Source organism: Colobus angolensis, unplaced genomic scaffold (assembly GCF_000951035.1).
Source record: "Colobus angolensis palliatus isolate OR3802 unplaced genomic scaffold, Cang.pa_1.0 Scaffold17, whole genome shotgun sequence".
Lineage (NCBI taxonomy): Eukaryota > Metazoa > Chordata > Mammalia > Primates > Cercopithecidae > Colobus > Colobus angolensis.
Window position 1 is genome coordinate 645,913 of NW_012114821.1, and position 14,223 is coordinate 660,135.

A 14,223-nucleotide genomic window follows, 5' to 3' on the forward strand; every position below is an offset into this window, starting at 1 on the left:
TCGCCCAGCGGAGCTCCAGCGCCTGCTCTGAAGCTCCTCGTTGTCTTCCTCTCGGGGCTTTATTTTCAGCTCGGGACCCCCCTTTTCTGTTTTCTGATCCACGTTAATTCCCAATTTCAGTCGCTTGTCTTCCTATTACCTCTCCCTTTTCTTTTCTAGATTTCCCCACGGTCCTCTCAACACTCTTCCAACCCACACCTTCAAACTGACCCTTACCCCACAACTGTTCCCCCAACCCACCCGGTCCCAAGCTCCCTGGGCTCAGAGTCCTGTGCTGGAGAGCTGCTTCCCCATTCTTTTGGCAGCCACACCCCCGAGCTTGTCCCTCCACTCCTGAACATCCTATGGACGTCTCCTTTTCTATCTTCCTGGGTGGAAAAATCCTTTCACTTTGTCCATTTCCACTTCATCTTGAAGAACAGTAGGGAGAGGGGATTGCTGCTTGTCGGGATGAACCATTTGCAACAAGCCCCACAGTCTAGGTACCTTCTCCAGTCCCAGGCAAACCCTGGATCCACCTGGACCTGCCATGCCCCACGCTAGGCTCCTGCCCGCCTCACCCAGGCCAGGCCAGGCTTCCTAGGCAGCCAGTGCTCCAGGAGGCCGGCCCACCCCTCCTCCCCCATCTTCACATCCACATGGCAGTTGGACTCAGCCCTTAAGCAATCTAGGGCTGTTAGAGAGGGTCCCTGGTCCAGGTGGGTTTGACATGACCCTTCCCAGGTAGCACCAGGGACAAACTCTGGTTGACACCCAGAGGCAGAGTACAGTGTCTCCACCTTCCCTGTGTCTTTCCCTCCTTTCAGCTCCCCAGTCCTTGTGAGAAATGAAGCAGGTTCCCTGTCAGCTTTCTTTACACTTAGAGGACCTGGAAGTAGCTAATGGGGCCTTGTTTCCCTGCTTGTGTTTAAACTAGGGGCCTGGATGAGGAGCTGCTTTTGTAACAGATGGTGTAGGGCTAGTCTGGGTTGCCATTTCCCCAAACTCTGGATCTCCAAGTCCTCCTTGCTCTGGCATGACCTTGTTGGGAAGATCCCAGTGTGCCTGGATGGGGAGAGATCGCTGGCTCTCACCCACCCTCCTGGGTGTCAGCCACCAGGACCAGCTAGGGGAGCACTTTTCAGAGCCACTGGCTCCCAGAGTTAGCAGTTACTTCTTGGCTTTGGCAGTACCTTGGCTTCCAAGACGTGCCCACTCTCCAGCTCCCTTTTCCTGGCTCACAACCTTCGATCGTCCCAGGTGGAAGAACTCTCCTTTTTTTGAGACGGAGTCTCACTCTGTCACCCAGGCTGGAGTGAAGTGGTACAATCTCGGCTCACTGTAATCTCCATCTCCCGGGTTAAAGCAGTTCTCCCTACCTCCGCCTCCCGAGTAGCTGGGATCACAGGCACCGGCCACCATGCCCGGCTATTTTTGTATTTTTTAGTAGAGACAGGGTTTCGCCATGTTGGCCAGGCTGGTCTCGAACTCCTGACCTTGGGTGATCCGCCCGCCTCGGCCTCCCAAAGTGCTGGGATTACAGGCGTGAACCACTGTACGCGGCCAGAACTCTTTTTTTCTTGGATCTCGAGGGAGACTCCAACAAGCTAAGCCAATGGTGCAAGGTCACAGGGGAACAGGGAAGTCTCCTTATCTCCCCACTGGTGGGTGGGCTGGAGCTGCAGCTGGACCTGGTGATGATGGGCCACATGGTACTGGCCCCTGGTACACTCTGTCCCCCAGCTAGGCTAGCCCAACACAGAGTGATGGCTCTGCTGCTGACCGGAGCTCCTGGTGACTAGGCCTCTTAGCCTGGCTGGTTCAAACCAGCCTGCACTGTGCGGAACAGAGTTCTGCCCTCGGTGGCCAGAGGCAGGGAGCTGAGCAGGTGTAATGGAGACTGAAAGCACTGGGGCTGCCCTGGCTGGTGGCCCTCCCTGGCCTGAGGGCTCTGCTTAGTGACTTCCCTGGGAACAGAGCAGCTGAGCGAGGAGTGCTGTGGGCACTGGCCACCCCAAATGCTGCTGAGAACACCTCCAAGGGGTGGCCCTCTGCTGTGAGTGGCGCCCCCGGAAGGTCAACACAGACCTGGAGACATGGACTCTTGCCTGCTCTGCTCCCTGGAGAATCTGGGCACAGATGGTGTGGGTCTCTACATGCTGCCTTCTGCGTGTCCCTGGTTGGGCCCATGCTGGCCATCACCCCAGCTTGGGCTCAGTCTACCATATTCTACTAGCCTTCCTTGGTGACCGTGTTGATTGGCTGTCTCGAGCCAGCCAGTGTCAGGAATGCAGCAGGTTCCACCCTCTGTTCCTGCTAGAACGCTTTTCCTGACCCCAGCAGAACACATGGCTCAGGGTGGGCACCAGCCAAGCTGGGGGCTGACTCAGACAGTCCCCGACTCTGGTGAGATGAAGATGGGAGTATCCATGCTGAACCTTGTGTGTTGTGCCTGGCACTGGGGCTGTGGGGAACAATCCCATGGACCTCTGGAGTTGGCTGGGTCCTCAGTAACTCAAGAGCTTGTCATCCAGATACCAGATGCCACCAGTGCTGGCAGGGAAGCCTCGGGTGGTGCCCCAGGTCTGAGCCCTTGGGCCTGCAGGGCCAACTGACCCACAGGCCTGTGCCTGCACAATTATGCCTCGCAGGCTGGGAAACCTGCTTGGGTATCAGACTGAGGCCCTCATGCAAACGGTTTCTGCCACCGCCGAGTCCTGCGTCACGTCAGGTTGGGGCCGCAGCCGGTACAGCAGGACCCAGCTTTGGTGTTCTCTGTGTGGGTGCTGGATGTGTCCTGGGCGACTGGCCTGACAGGGTGTACAGCCACCTTCTGGAGTCTCAGGTGGGTGGCAAGAGGGCTTGGCAGAGCCAGCAGGGACACCCGTGCAGGAGTTTCTGGCCTGTTCAGGCCGAGCAGGTGGTCAGGTTGCTCCTGCTGGCTCCCTGCTCTGTGGCCCAAGGGCAAGTGTGGCCTGTTGGCACCTCTGCCCATGTGGCACCTCCTCTGGGAAGACACAGCCTCACTAGTGCCCGGGACGTTGCAGCCGCAACCTCATCCCTGACTTCTCTCCCTCTGATTTGGCCCTTCAGATGAGTCCCAGTGTGGTCCTGCATAAGACAGACCTGGCCCTGACCTTTCCTGCTGGTGTCAGCTGAGACCCTGGGCCTTGGTGCTGGCACCTGGAGGAAGGGACTGCACATTGTTCCCACCCCTCATGGGGCATTCTTAAGGCGAAAACAAGCTCTCTCGGGTGTAAGGACCGGCCCGAGGCCTCTCAGATGTGTTCCAGCCGCTCCCTCTAACTCAGCCTTGCACAGTGCCCCGCCACTCCCGTGCCCTCCTGCCTGAGGTGTCCTCTCCCTGCCCCTGCCCACCTCTTCGGCCCGACCGAGGCAGCGCTCCCACTTTGAGATTTTGTTCTCTCCTTGCTACAAGGATCCCCTCCTGCCCCATCTGACCAGAGTGTGTCCACTCTGTCCTGTGGGTGGGTTAGTGTGTGCACCTGCCCTCCCGCCTGTAGCGCCCATGTCTCTGCCACATCTTGACGGTCCCATTGATAACAGCCCAGGAAGCAGAGATGACTCCTGTCTGCCTGAGCCCCACACCCCCAGCCAGCCCAACAGTGCACAGTCCTGTGGGGATGGAGTCACCATCCACATGTCCAAGGAGCTTCGGGCCCCTGTTCCCCAGTCTCCTGGGCAGCAGTACAGGACTGCAGCTGACTTGCTCTTTGTGGTGATGAAAGTGGCAGAAAAGAAAGATCCTTGTAAATATGTCTGCTTAGGTATTTAAAACTCACAGGAGCAAGGAAGAGTTTCTGGAATCTGGCTAATTGAGAATTTTTATTTTCTGTGGTGGTTATCATTTGAGTTACTTTTAGATCTAAGCAGCCTTGTTTTGAATGTGAGCCTGATTCTGGGTATTGACTGGCCCCCATTTGAGGTCTGACAGCAGTAGCAGGTGAGGGACTTCAAATGCAGCCTGGGCAGAGGGTTCGAGTCCTGGCTTCACACTTAACCAGCTGTGTGGCTTTGGACAATGTGCCGGTCCCTCTCAGACCCATGTTTGATCCAGGAGGTCAGGGACCGAGCGTGCGGGGTATGTCCTGAAGCACCACTGGCCCTGGTGGGGCCTGCATGCGGATGGCAGAGGAAGGGGGACCTCCATGTGGCTGAGCAGCGCTTTTGTGGTTTGTGCCACAGGGAAGCCCTTTGGCTGCGTTTTGGCTCTGACGACCTCTGTCAAGGGCCGGTGGGTCCCTGAGCCCTAGGTGAGTGAGGGCACTGCTCCCACAGGCCTGGGCACTGTGCCATCCTCCAGTGGGAAGGGTCCCCAGGGTCTGAGAGAACCATGCAGTCCAGGCTCATAAAGGTTCCTACGAGGCCAGCTGACCATAGGGACCTTGGGACCACCAGAAAGTCGTGGGGGCCCTCAGCTGGGGAACAGGGTCAGGTCTCCTTCTTGAGCCTGTTTAGCCTGTCCAGCTCCCCTTTAACCCCAGGGAAGAAGTAGCTCAAGTGGAGACCCTGGGTCTGCATGAGCTGCCTGTAGCCGGCAGCGGGGAGGGCTGGGTGCTGTCCTGAGGATGCAGGTGCAAATGGCCATTTCTGGACCACCTGTGTGTATCAGCATCTGCAGAGGGGCCTGGGGTCTGGCTCCTGGGGTTGGCAGCCCCAGCGGCTCTGCCATGGCTGCCCGAGGTGGTGATACTTCCTCTGTGCCTGCTGAGTGTGGGGCAGTGCTACTCTGTCCCATCCCACCTCATCAGCACAGAATGAAGCTGATCCTATACTCATCACCTGTGCACGTGAGGAAACTGAGGCCCCAAGAGGAGAGCCCAGGGTCATACTATTGGTGACCTGTGGGCTGGGTCTGAGCCCAGCACTGTGGCTTCAAGCCCACATCTGCCCTAGGAGGGGCCAGGAGGCCGTGTGATGTTGTTATCCTGTGATGACAGTCCACTGTGACGTCATTCCCTCGTGGTAGCATTGCCTGCAGTGTCACCCCGTGACATCATTTCCCCCATGTGACCTCATTCCCGTGATGTCACCATATGTTACTGTCCCCTGTGATATCACCCCTATGATGTCATCCCCCATCATGTCAGTTCCCCACAATGTCATCCCCTGTGATGCCAATACTCCCTCTGATGTCAACCCCATGATGTCAGTGTGATGTCAGTCTGCCATGATGCCATCCCCCTTTGATATCTGTGTGATCATTCTGTGATGTCACCCCCATGATGCCATTCCCCTGTGATGCCATTCCCCTGTGATGTCAGTCTCCCACGATGTCACCCCGTGATGTCATCCCCATTTGACATCACCCCAGTGACGTCTTCCCCCATGATGTCACCCCCATGACGTCAGCCCCATGATGTCATCCTTGGTTGTGGGGGAGGGTGGGATCCCCTCCTCTCCCCTCCCGTGGGGTCTTCTTGGCTGGTGGTGAGAGGTGGCCTGGCCTGGGTGCTGCAGCAGCTGCTCTTGAAGGTGCCTGGGCTCTTGGGGGCCTTGGCCCATGCCATCCCCTGGACTGTGCGGAGCCCTCCAGGGCCCAGCTTCTGTCGGGTGGTGGGCACAAGTCAGAATCAAATGCATCTGACCAGATGCTGCCAGGGCCAAGGATGCAGCTGCCTGTAGCCTGGCCTTGGTGTGGAGCCAGAGTCTTGCGCAGGGGCTGAGGGGACCCAGATGGTAGGGAAGGCTCTGGAGCTTGTGACGAGTGACTGTCCTGTGGACAGACCTCCTGGGCTGAGTGTTGGTCGGGCCCGGGCCGTGCACCTGGAGGGTGTCCCTTGACCAGTGAGGAGGGTCTGGGGGTAGGTGTGGCTGTGTCCCTTGGCTGCTGGGCCAGTGTGGTCCAGGGCACCTTAGGGACTCCCTGTGTTCTGACTTGAGTGGCAGGCACCATTGCTGCTGAAGGGGCAGTGGCCCTGTGTCTCCTCAGAGCTTGCAGTTCCTCTCGGAGGCCCAGAGGGAGCCAGAGGAGGGCAGGGTCACTGCTGCCTCCCCATGGTATGGAATTGACTGAGCCCATGATGGGGTCTGGAGGCCCCAAAGGAATGAGGCCTATGGCCAGGGACTGGCCCAGGAGCTGGGGTAGCTTTCGGGGGAGAGGCTGGCAGTGCTGGGAAGTAAGTGGTGATGTGCTCGGTAGCTTCAGTGCTCCCTTGGGAGGGTCCAGGACTCCACCTCGAATCTTCCTGGGCTATCCAGAGCCAGGAAGAGAGGCCAGATGGCCTTAGTGGGTGGGATCAGGTGCTCGAGCCCTGCCTGGAACTCCCTTGGGGGCTGGGCCACAGCCAAAAGGAGTACCGTTGTGCCTGTGCTCAGGCCACACTGCACGTGCAGAGCTGGGCCCAGAACCTCATCCAGGGGACCCGGGCAGTCTCATCAGGAGGTGTCTGGAGCTGGCCGCATGGAGTGGCCACCTCCAGGGTTGGCGGTTGTGAGAAGGCAGTGGCGTGGGCCCTTGGTCTGTGCCTCCTGTAGGACAGCCGCTTCAACAGCGTCTGTGCCCACTCCTGCCCAGAGTCCATCCACCGCTGACCCCTGGACTTAGCTGGTGGATTTTCACACCTTCTGGGGCAGGCCTCAGCTTGTCCCCACCCCAATCAGAGCCAGACTCAGGCAGCTGTGTATGTTTTAATTATTTATTTATTTATTTATGAGACAGAGTCTCACTCTGTCTCCCAGGCTGGAGCGCAGTGGCGCCATCTCGGCTCACTGCAACCTCCGCCTCCCGGGTTCACGCCATTCTCCTGCCTCAGCCTCCTGAGAAGCTGAGATTATAGGCATGCACCACCACGCCTGGTTAATTTTTGTATTTTTAGTAGAGATGGGGTTTCACCATGTTGGCCAGGCTGGTCTTGAACTCCTGACCTCAGGTGACCTGCCTGCCTCGGCCTTCCAAAGAGCTGGGATTACAGGTATGAGCCACTGCCTGTCATTTTAATTTTTAACCAAACTGAGAACTTGAGGATTGAATGCAGTTAATGGGTGGTGGTCATGTGGAGGTGGATTCCATGAAAAAGGGCTTTGTCCCCACTGTCGGTTCTCCACATGTAGGTCCTTTGACTCAGCAGACCTTAGGCCTGGTTCACAGGTGCTGAGCAAACAGCCCCAGCATCTGGCCGCTCCTTAGCTTGGGGTGCACAGGCTCCTGAAGCAATAGGATGGCAGCTGGCAGCTCAGGCTTACCGGGGCCCCACATGTGCAGGGGTGGCCTCCCAGCACCACCAGGCAGGGCCCTGTGAGTGTCCCCTCCCTGACACACACCTTGTGGAGAGGCTGGGCCTGGGCAGGCCCCTCTGCTGCACTACATCCCATTCTCAAGAGGGTCCCAGGTCCCAAAGGAAGCCTGTGGCCCAGTGGCTTTCTGGAGGTTTGCATGGCTGGCAAGCCTGGGCCAGCTGCTGGAGAGGCATCAGGACAGGAGCAACTCTGCTGACTGCTCCCCTCAGTGAGCTGTGAGTCACATCACATCCCCGTCACTCCTGTCTGGCCCTGGAATGCCTCAGCCTGCACACCCCACTCCAGCCAGGGCTGTGGGAGCTGTGTCTGCTCAGGTACAAAAGGCTTTGTTTGCTCTTGGACCTCTTGGTTCTGGTCTGGGCTTCTTGCCTCCCATGCTGGGAGCCCCCACGGGCTGGGACCACAGCTTGCTGAGTGTCTCTCAGTGGCACCAAGTGGATGCTCGAGGCTTATGCTGAGGGAGTGAGAGCCAGGATGGGCCACTGGCTGTGCTGGGAGCCCCCACAGGCTAGGACCGCAGCTTGCTGAATGTCTCTCGGTGGCACCAAGTGGACGCTCGAGGCTTATGTTGAGGGAGTGAGAGCCAGGATGGGCCACTGGCCGTGCTGGGAGCCCACACAGGCAGGGAGCCCAGCGGGAGGTGCCCTGCTCCTGCCAACCCTGGTTACCCCAGCAGGCTGGGCACCCACTCAGAGCCCCCCTCCCACTCGTACTCCCCAGGCACTCCCTGTGTGCTCACCTGCCCTTGTCCTGGGCCAGCTTGGCTCCTGCCTTCCAGCTCTGAGGAGGCCTCTGCAGGTAGCTGACCTCCCTGGATGGGGGGACAGCTGCCTCCTCTCACCTGGGCTCCCTGGGGAGGGCTGGAATAGAAGGGCTAGGCTAGGCTGGTCCACTCAGGACCTCTCTGAGGCAGGTCCTGTCAACCCAGGATGAATGGCCTTTGTGAAGACCCAGAGAACATCCCTGCCCCCGTGTGGGAGCCGTGTCCGCTCCCCACCTGACAGTGTTGGCCAAGAGCCCAGTGTTTCTGGAGGGCTCCCAAACTCTGGACCTGTAGGGGAGTCAGGGCAGTCGCTGGTCCCTAAGAGAAAAGCCTGGCTCTAAGCCTCAGGTGGCTGCACCCATCACTGCCAGGGCCAGCTGTCGCCTCTGTGAGCTGATGAGGCCTTGCTCTTAGGACCTCTAATCTCTGCAAGAACCCAAGCTGGCTCTGCCTGTCTCTCCTGAGCAGCTCTCAGTGTTCACCACACTCCAGCACAACTCAGGACAGGCACGTGCGCCCCTCTGCACTAGCTGGAGTCCTTCAGGACACCTGGCCGGAGCTGACAGGCATGGGCGGGTGTATGCGAGCATGAGCCCGCAGGTCTGTGAGCTTCGTCTCCCTTTCCTTCTTCGCAGTGTACTAATGGTCACTTGATGTGCGCTGGCTGTTTTATCCACCTACTAGCAGATGCCCGGCTGAAGGAGGAGCAGGCCACGTGCCCCAATTGTCGTTGTGAGATCAGTAAGAGCCTCTGCTGCCGGAACCTGGCCGTGGAGAAAGCCGTGAGCGAGCTGCCTTCAGAGTGTGGCTTCTGCCTGCGCCAGTTTCCCCGCTCCCTCCTGGAGAGGCATCAGAAAGAGGAATGCCAGGACAGGTAACTGAGGGTCAGGGGCTCAGCCTCACAGGCAGGGCCCAGGACTACTGGAAGCCCACCCTGGTGCAGCAGGGCCCTGTGCAGGGTGGTCTGGCCATCCCTGCTGCCTGGGCCTCGGGGGCCACCCATGTAGCCCAGCGATGGCCTTGGGGGAGGGTGTCTGCACAGGATGGGGACAGGCGGGTTCTGCGTCCAGTTGTTATCCAGATACGAACCTAGCCTTCCAGTGCTCTTTGTGACTGTGGGGGAACCCCTTGAAGGGCCCACGACAGCGTATCCAACCCAGGACCTCAGGGAGCTTGGTGTGAGGCTACACTGCCCATGGCTACCCATCCAGTGGAGGCAGCCACCAAGTCTCCTGCAGTGAGGCTGTGCAGGACCACCGCTGCCAAGCAGAGGAGAGAACCACGCCTCAGTGCAGGGCATGCGGGCTCAAGCTTGCACCGTTCCTTCCCCTGTCTCTCCCTGTTATTGCCTATCTCCTTCCTCTCCACACACTGCCACTCTGACTTCATCCTGGGGGCTGGGCTCACAGTTACGTGTGTCCTGCAGGAAGGGGTTCTTAGCTGGATGGAAGCCATGTGGGAGGACAGCTTGTTGCAGCCGCCTGTTCGGGGCTCAGGCTGTGAGTAATGTGCCTGCCTCCCCCAGGGTAACCCAGTGCAAGTACAAACGCATCGGCTGCCCATGGCACGGCCCCTTCCATGAGTTGACAGTGCACGAAGCTGCATGTGCCCACCCGACCAAGACGGGCAGTGAGCTGATGGAGATCCTGGATGGGATGGACCAGAGCCACCGCAAGGAGATGCAGCTGTACAACAGCATCTTCAGCCTACTCAGCTTCGAGAAGATCGGCTACACAGGTGAGGCGCCCCGCCGCCTGCTGCATGCCACACAGGTGTGGGCGTGGGGGGCTGGCAGCCAGGAGCCTGGGGGCAGCAGGCTCTGGGCACTGGGCACTGATGGCACCAGACGGCTGGGCTCTGGACAAGCTCCCGGTGGACAGGAGGACACCTCAGGCAAGAAGACAGGCCGGAGACTGAGCAGAAGGAGAGGCCGAGGCAGACCCCAGGTGCACACCTGTGTGGCTCTCACGGCAGCCCCGCCCACCTGTCCTCCCCACCCTGGCTTCACCACTCCCGCAAGGTGGCATCTCACTGTGGGGCTCCAGAGCCTCAGAACAGTCAGGGTCTAACCAGAAAGCGAGCAGGTCTCAGGGGGCCTGGGAGCTAGGGGCCTGCCCCTCGGACCCTGGAGCGAGAAGAGCACCCTGCCGAGCGAGGTCCTGCCTACAGGCAGTCACTGCCCCGGCCGTGGGCCTCTCAAGGCTGGCACGAAGCCGTGCAGGGACGGGGCTCCAGAACAAGCTGAGGGTGCCCGACTCAAACTGTAGAACCGGGAGTGGACACCCACAGACGCACAGGCTGGATGCGTGCGCAGGCACACTGGATCCCTGGGCCACTGCCACCGCCTTTGAACATGTCGGGGAGCAGGAGCCAGGCCAGAGTCTGGCCCAGAGACAGCAAGGAGCACCTGTTGATACTGGGGCCACTGGAGGAAGCTCCGTCCCTCTACTCTCAGCCCACACCAGGCGGCCAGCTCAGAGCACCAGGTGTGGCGCAAGCAGGGCGGTCGTGGGCAGCCAGTCTCGCCCTGCTGCCTGGACTGTGCCCAGCGGGATGTGGGCCCAAGCAGGCCAGAGAGGCTGAGGGCCTGGGGTCTCTGCGGCAGCCACAGCCTGTGGTGAGTAGCAGCCTTAGCTGTCCTGGAGATACCAGGGCCTCGTGGAGTCTAGGCAGGCTGGGGCACTGTGGCTGCGGCCGTGGCCAGGTGGGAAGCCCCATTCATGCAGGAAAGACTGGCCACCTGGGAACCCACGCCTCCGCGGAGGGACTTGCCGGCCACAGGCTGTGGGCTGCCCAAGAGGACTATGCAGGCAGGGCTGCCTGCTGACTGGCAGCTCCGGATCAGGCCTGGCGCCCTTGGACCTGGTGCTCCCCTCGGGCAGGGCTGGGTGCCGCAGCCGCCTGCTGGCTTTTCTGGCAGCTCCTCTGTATCAGAACCAATAAAGTGCACTTGTTCTCGGAACCGCATCCTGTCTGTGTGTCTGCTTACCCCGCCCTGGGGGACACCCGGGACTCGGGGCGATGAGGGAGGCCAGCGTGGGTCGGGCACGCCTGGGTGTGGCCTGACACGTGCAGCCTCTGGACTCTCTCCAGCTAATCCATGTTGATTCTGTTTGTAGTTGTTCCCCTCAAAGCTTGTGTGCGCCTCCATTTGCCATAGTTGTGTTTGGCTTGCTTGTGACAAGCAGAGCTCGGTGCCCGGGTAAGTTGCCTTCCTCCCCGGCTGAGCCTGCCCTCGGCCTGGTCAGGGAAGGCGTTGCTGCCCAGCCCTGCCCACACTAACAGCCGGCTCTTTCCGGCCCTGTCTGTCTCCACAGAGGTCCAGTTCCGGCCGTACCGCACAGATGACTTCATCACGCGCCTGTACTACGAGACACCCAGGTTCACAGTGCTGAACCAGACGTGGGTCCTGAAGGCTCGCGTCAATGACTCGGAGCGCAACCCCAACCTGTCATGCAAGCGTACGCTCTCCTTCCAGCTCCTCCTCAAGAGCAAGGTCACGGCACCACTGGAGTGCTCCTTCCTGCTGCTCAAGGGCCCCTACGATGACGTGAGGATCAGCCCTGTCATCTACCACTTCGTCTTCACCAACGAGAGCAACGAGACGGACTACGTGCCACTGCCCATCATTGACTCCGTGGAGTGCAACAAGCTGCTGGCCGCCAAGAACATCAACCTGCGGCTCTTCCTGTTCCAGATACAGAAGTAGGGCGGGGCCTCAGGACGCCCAAGGAGCTGACGGGCAGCATCCCAGCACCGCTGCCCTGTCCACCTGGCTGGCAGCTGCTTCACGGGACTATCGGATCATTTTAGCAAAGGAGGAGAACAAACGAAGCCAACACAGGGCAAGTCTGCATGTGTGCGTGACAGGACCCCCGCCTCCGGCTCACCCCCGCACCCTGCCTCCCCTCCTTCCGAGGGCCGCCAGAGGCTGGGCTGACCCGAAGAGGAGATGGTGCACCAGGCGCCCCGAGGCTCAGAGACGGTGGCAGCAAGGAGGCCGAGAGGCATAGCGACCCTGCCCCAGCCCTTCAGTGCAGTCAGGCGGCAGTGCTGCTCCGTCCCAGCGGGTTCCGGCCGGGCGCGGGGGCCTTGCTGACGTCAGACGGGATATCCGAATATCTGATAGCAATTAAAAGGCAGCCTTGTTTCGTACTTTCTGTTTTGTTCAAGGGGAAGGCATGGCTGTGAATGGACAGCTTGGGAGCTTTGGTTTGGCCTGGGGGTCAGAGCCTGCCCCGTCCCCATCTCTGTGCCCGCACACGTCCCCCGAGGAAGACTCAGAGACACTGCCTCCCCCTACACTCTGTCATGGGATCCTGAGACTGAGGCTTGGGCAGGGAGATCCAGGTAGGGTTGGGGCTGCCCTGGCCAACTGGCCACTCCCAGGGAGACGGGACTCAGCAGACATTTTCGGAAAGCAGGGTGAAATTGTCTCTTCCCAGGAAAAAGATTAAACTCCTTGCAGGCTCTTCGATAAGTTACACAATTTTAGTGAGAAAGAGTCTATTTACTGTAGATTCAGCCTTGAGGGCCCAGCGTCCCCAGGCTGTGCGGAAAGCTTGGGTCAGTGCTTGGGTGCCTGGCTGGGTGAGAGTCTGAGGGGTGTCCCCCATGCGGCTCTCGGGGTCCTGATGCCCTGCATTCAGGGCTCACTTCAGAGGTCAGAGGTTGGACAGCCCAGCTTCTCACCTTGAGGAGGTGGGCCCTTCCCATCCTTACCCTGGCTGCCCCCTGATACGCCCTGTGGTGGCTGAGCAGGGCTAGCTTAACAGGGTAGAAAGGAACCCTGTCTGGAGGAGTGAGCCCTGGTCCTTTCTTCCCCTGGGACTCTCAGGGCTACTGGGAAGGGTACAGTTTGCTTCCCCCCACGTTTGCTTAGGAGATGTGGCTCTTCCCTGACAGCTTTTTGTTGCTTCAGTACCAAAGAACTGGTTTCCTCTGCTCCAGTCAAGTGCATTCACATGCCTCACAGCAGCCCCACCCGCCCCACCTGGCTGCCAGAGCCTGGCCCGCATTGTCCTGTGCTTTCTTCCTCACGGGTGGAGGGCTGAGAAATGGAGAGAAGGAGCTGGGGAGCAGAATGCAAGTGCCATCATCCGGGCGGCTGACCATGGCACAGCCCAGCATGACCCTCCCAGTCAGCTCTTCCCTCCTGGGCTGCCGCACTGTCCCTCCCAGGCTGCAAGTTTTTGGGCTTTTTCTGAGAATCCTGTGGGTTTCTACTCCCAGGCCAGGGCGTGTGGCCTGCTGGGAGTGCCTCGCTGCCGGAGCGTTATATCCTACAAAGCTGTGGCCTGGCCACCAAGGGCATGGGAAGGCCCCATGGTTGGTTTTCTGTTGTCCACAAAGAAAGACCCCACCCAGCCCCCAGCACATCCTTGGGAGCAGCTGCCTCTGACTCGGGCACCCCCAGGGCTGCGATTTGGGGCTGCCCTCCGCCATGCTCCACCCACAGGCACAGAGGGATGGGCTATGGCTCCGCATCTCCGTGTCTTTGGAAGCCCGATGCCCTCTTGGGTAGTGTTTCTGGGTCCAAGGTGATGGTGTGGGGGGCATGGGTGGGGCAGGCTTGCCCTGTCACCTGTTCGGGTGCATGTGTGAGAGACTGACTCAATGGAGGGACAGGCCCCAGCATGTCTCTGGGGTGGGGAAGGTGGGAGGCTTGTTCTTCATGGGTTCAGCCAGGCTGGGATGCCAGGGGCCTGGAGGCAGCACATCTCTGCATGTGGGGCCTTGGGGGGCCACATGGAGAAAGGAGACTTGGGGCTGGTTGAGGTCCTGCAGCCCCACATGCACAGTCCTGGGGCAACCAGTCCTGTGGGAGTTCAGGATGGGAGGGCCGGCCTGAGGGTAAGGGCAGTGTCCACACAAGGCCCTTCAAGATGTGGGTGCCTCAAGTCTGCAAACGCGGCCCAGTGTCCTCAGCAGGGCATCTGCCCCGTGACCATGACGTGCAGCAGCTGAGCCTCATGACCTGGGGGAGCCAAGCACCTGGGAGGACCACAGTGTATCCTCAGCCACCGGGCACTGGCGCACAGGCTTCCCATGGCATTGTCAATGTGGGCCACACATGACCGGGCCGCCACACACGGCTTGTGTTCAAGACCCTGAGACATCTTGGCATCCCGATCTGCTCCTTTGTCATCTCGGAGGATGGGGGAGTGGGGGTCCAGACTCCGCAGAAGTGGGGTGGCATAGCCTAATCCGGCCCCATGTTT

The 14,223-nt window shown here is 59.9% G+C and overlaps 1 protein-coding gene across 2 annotated transcripts in view; it reads left to right on the forward strand.

Moving 5' to 3' along the window:
• The window catches only part of CYHR1 (cysteine/histidine-rich 1), a 15,881-nt gene extending 3,395 nt beyond the window's left edge, over positions 1 to 12,486 (forward strand). For both annotated transcript variants that reach the window (XM_011938016.1, XM_011938017.1), the window contains 3 exons: positions 8,638 to 8,876; positions 9,528 to 9,739; positions 11,320 to 12,486. In XM_011938016.1, the coding sequence (XP_011793406.1) occupies positions 8,638 to 8,876; positions 9,528 to 9,739; positions 11,320 to 11,711 (843 nt within the window). In that variant the 3' untranslated portion in view covers positions 11,712 to 12,486. The remainder of the gene's footprint in view (positions 1 to 8,637; positions 8,877 to 9,527; positions 9,740 to 11,319) is intronic.
• Positions 12,487 to 14,223: the final 1,737 nt, after the last annotated feature.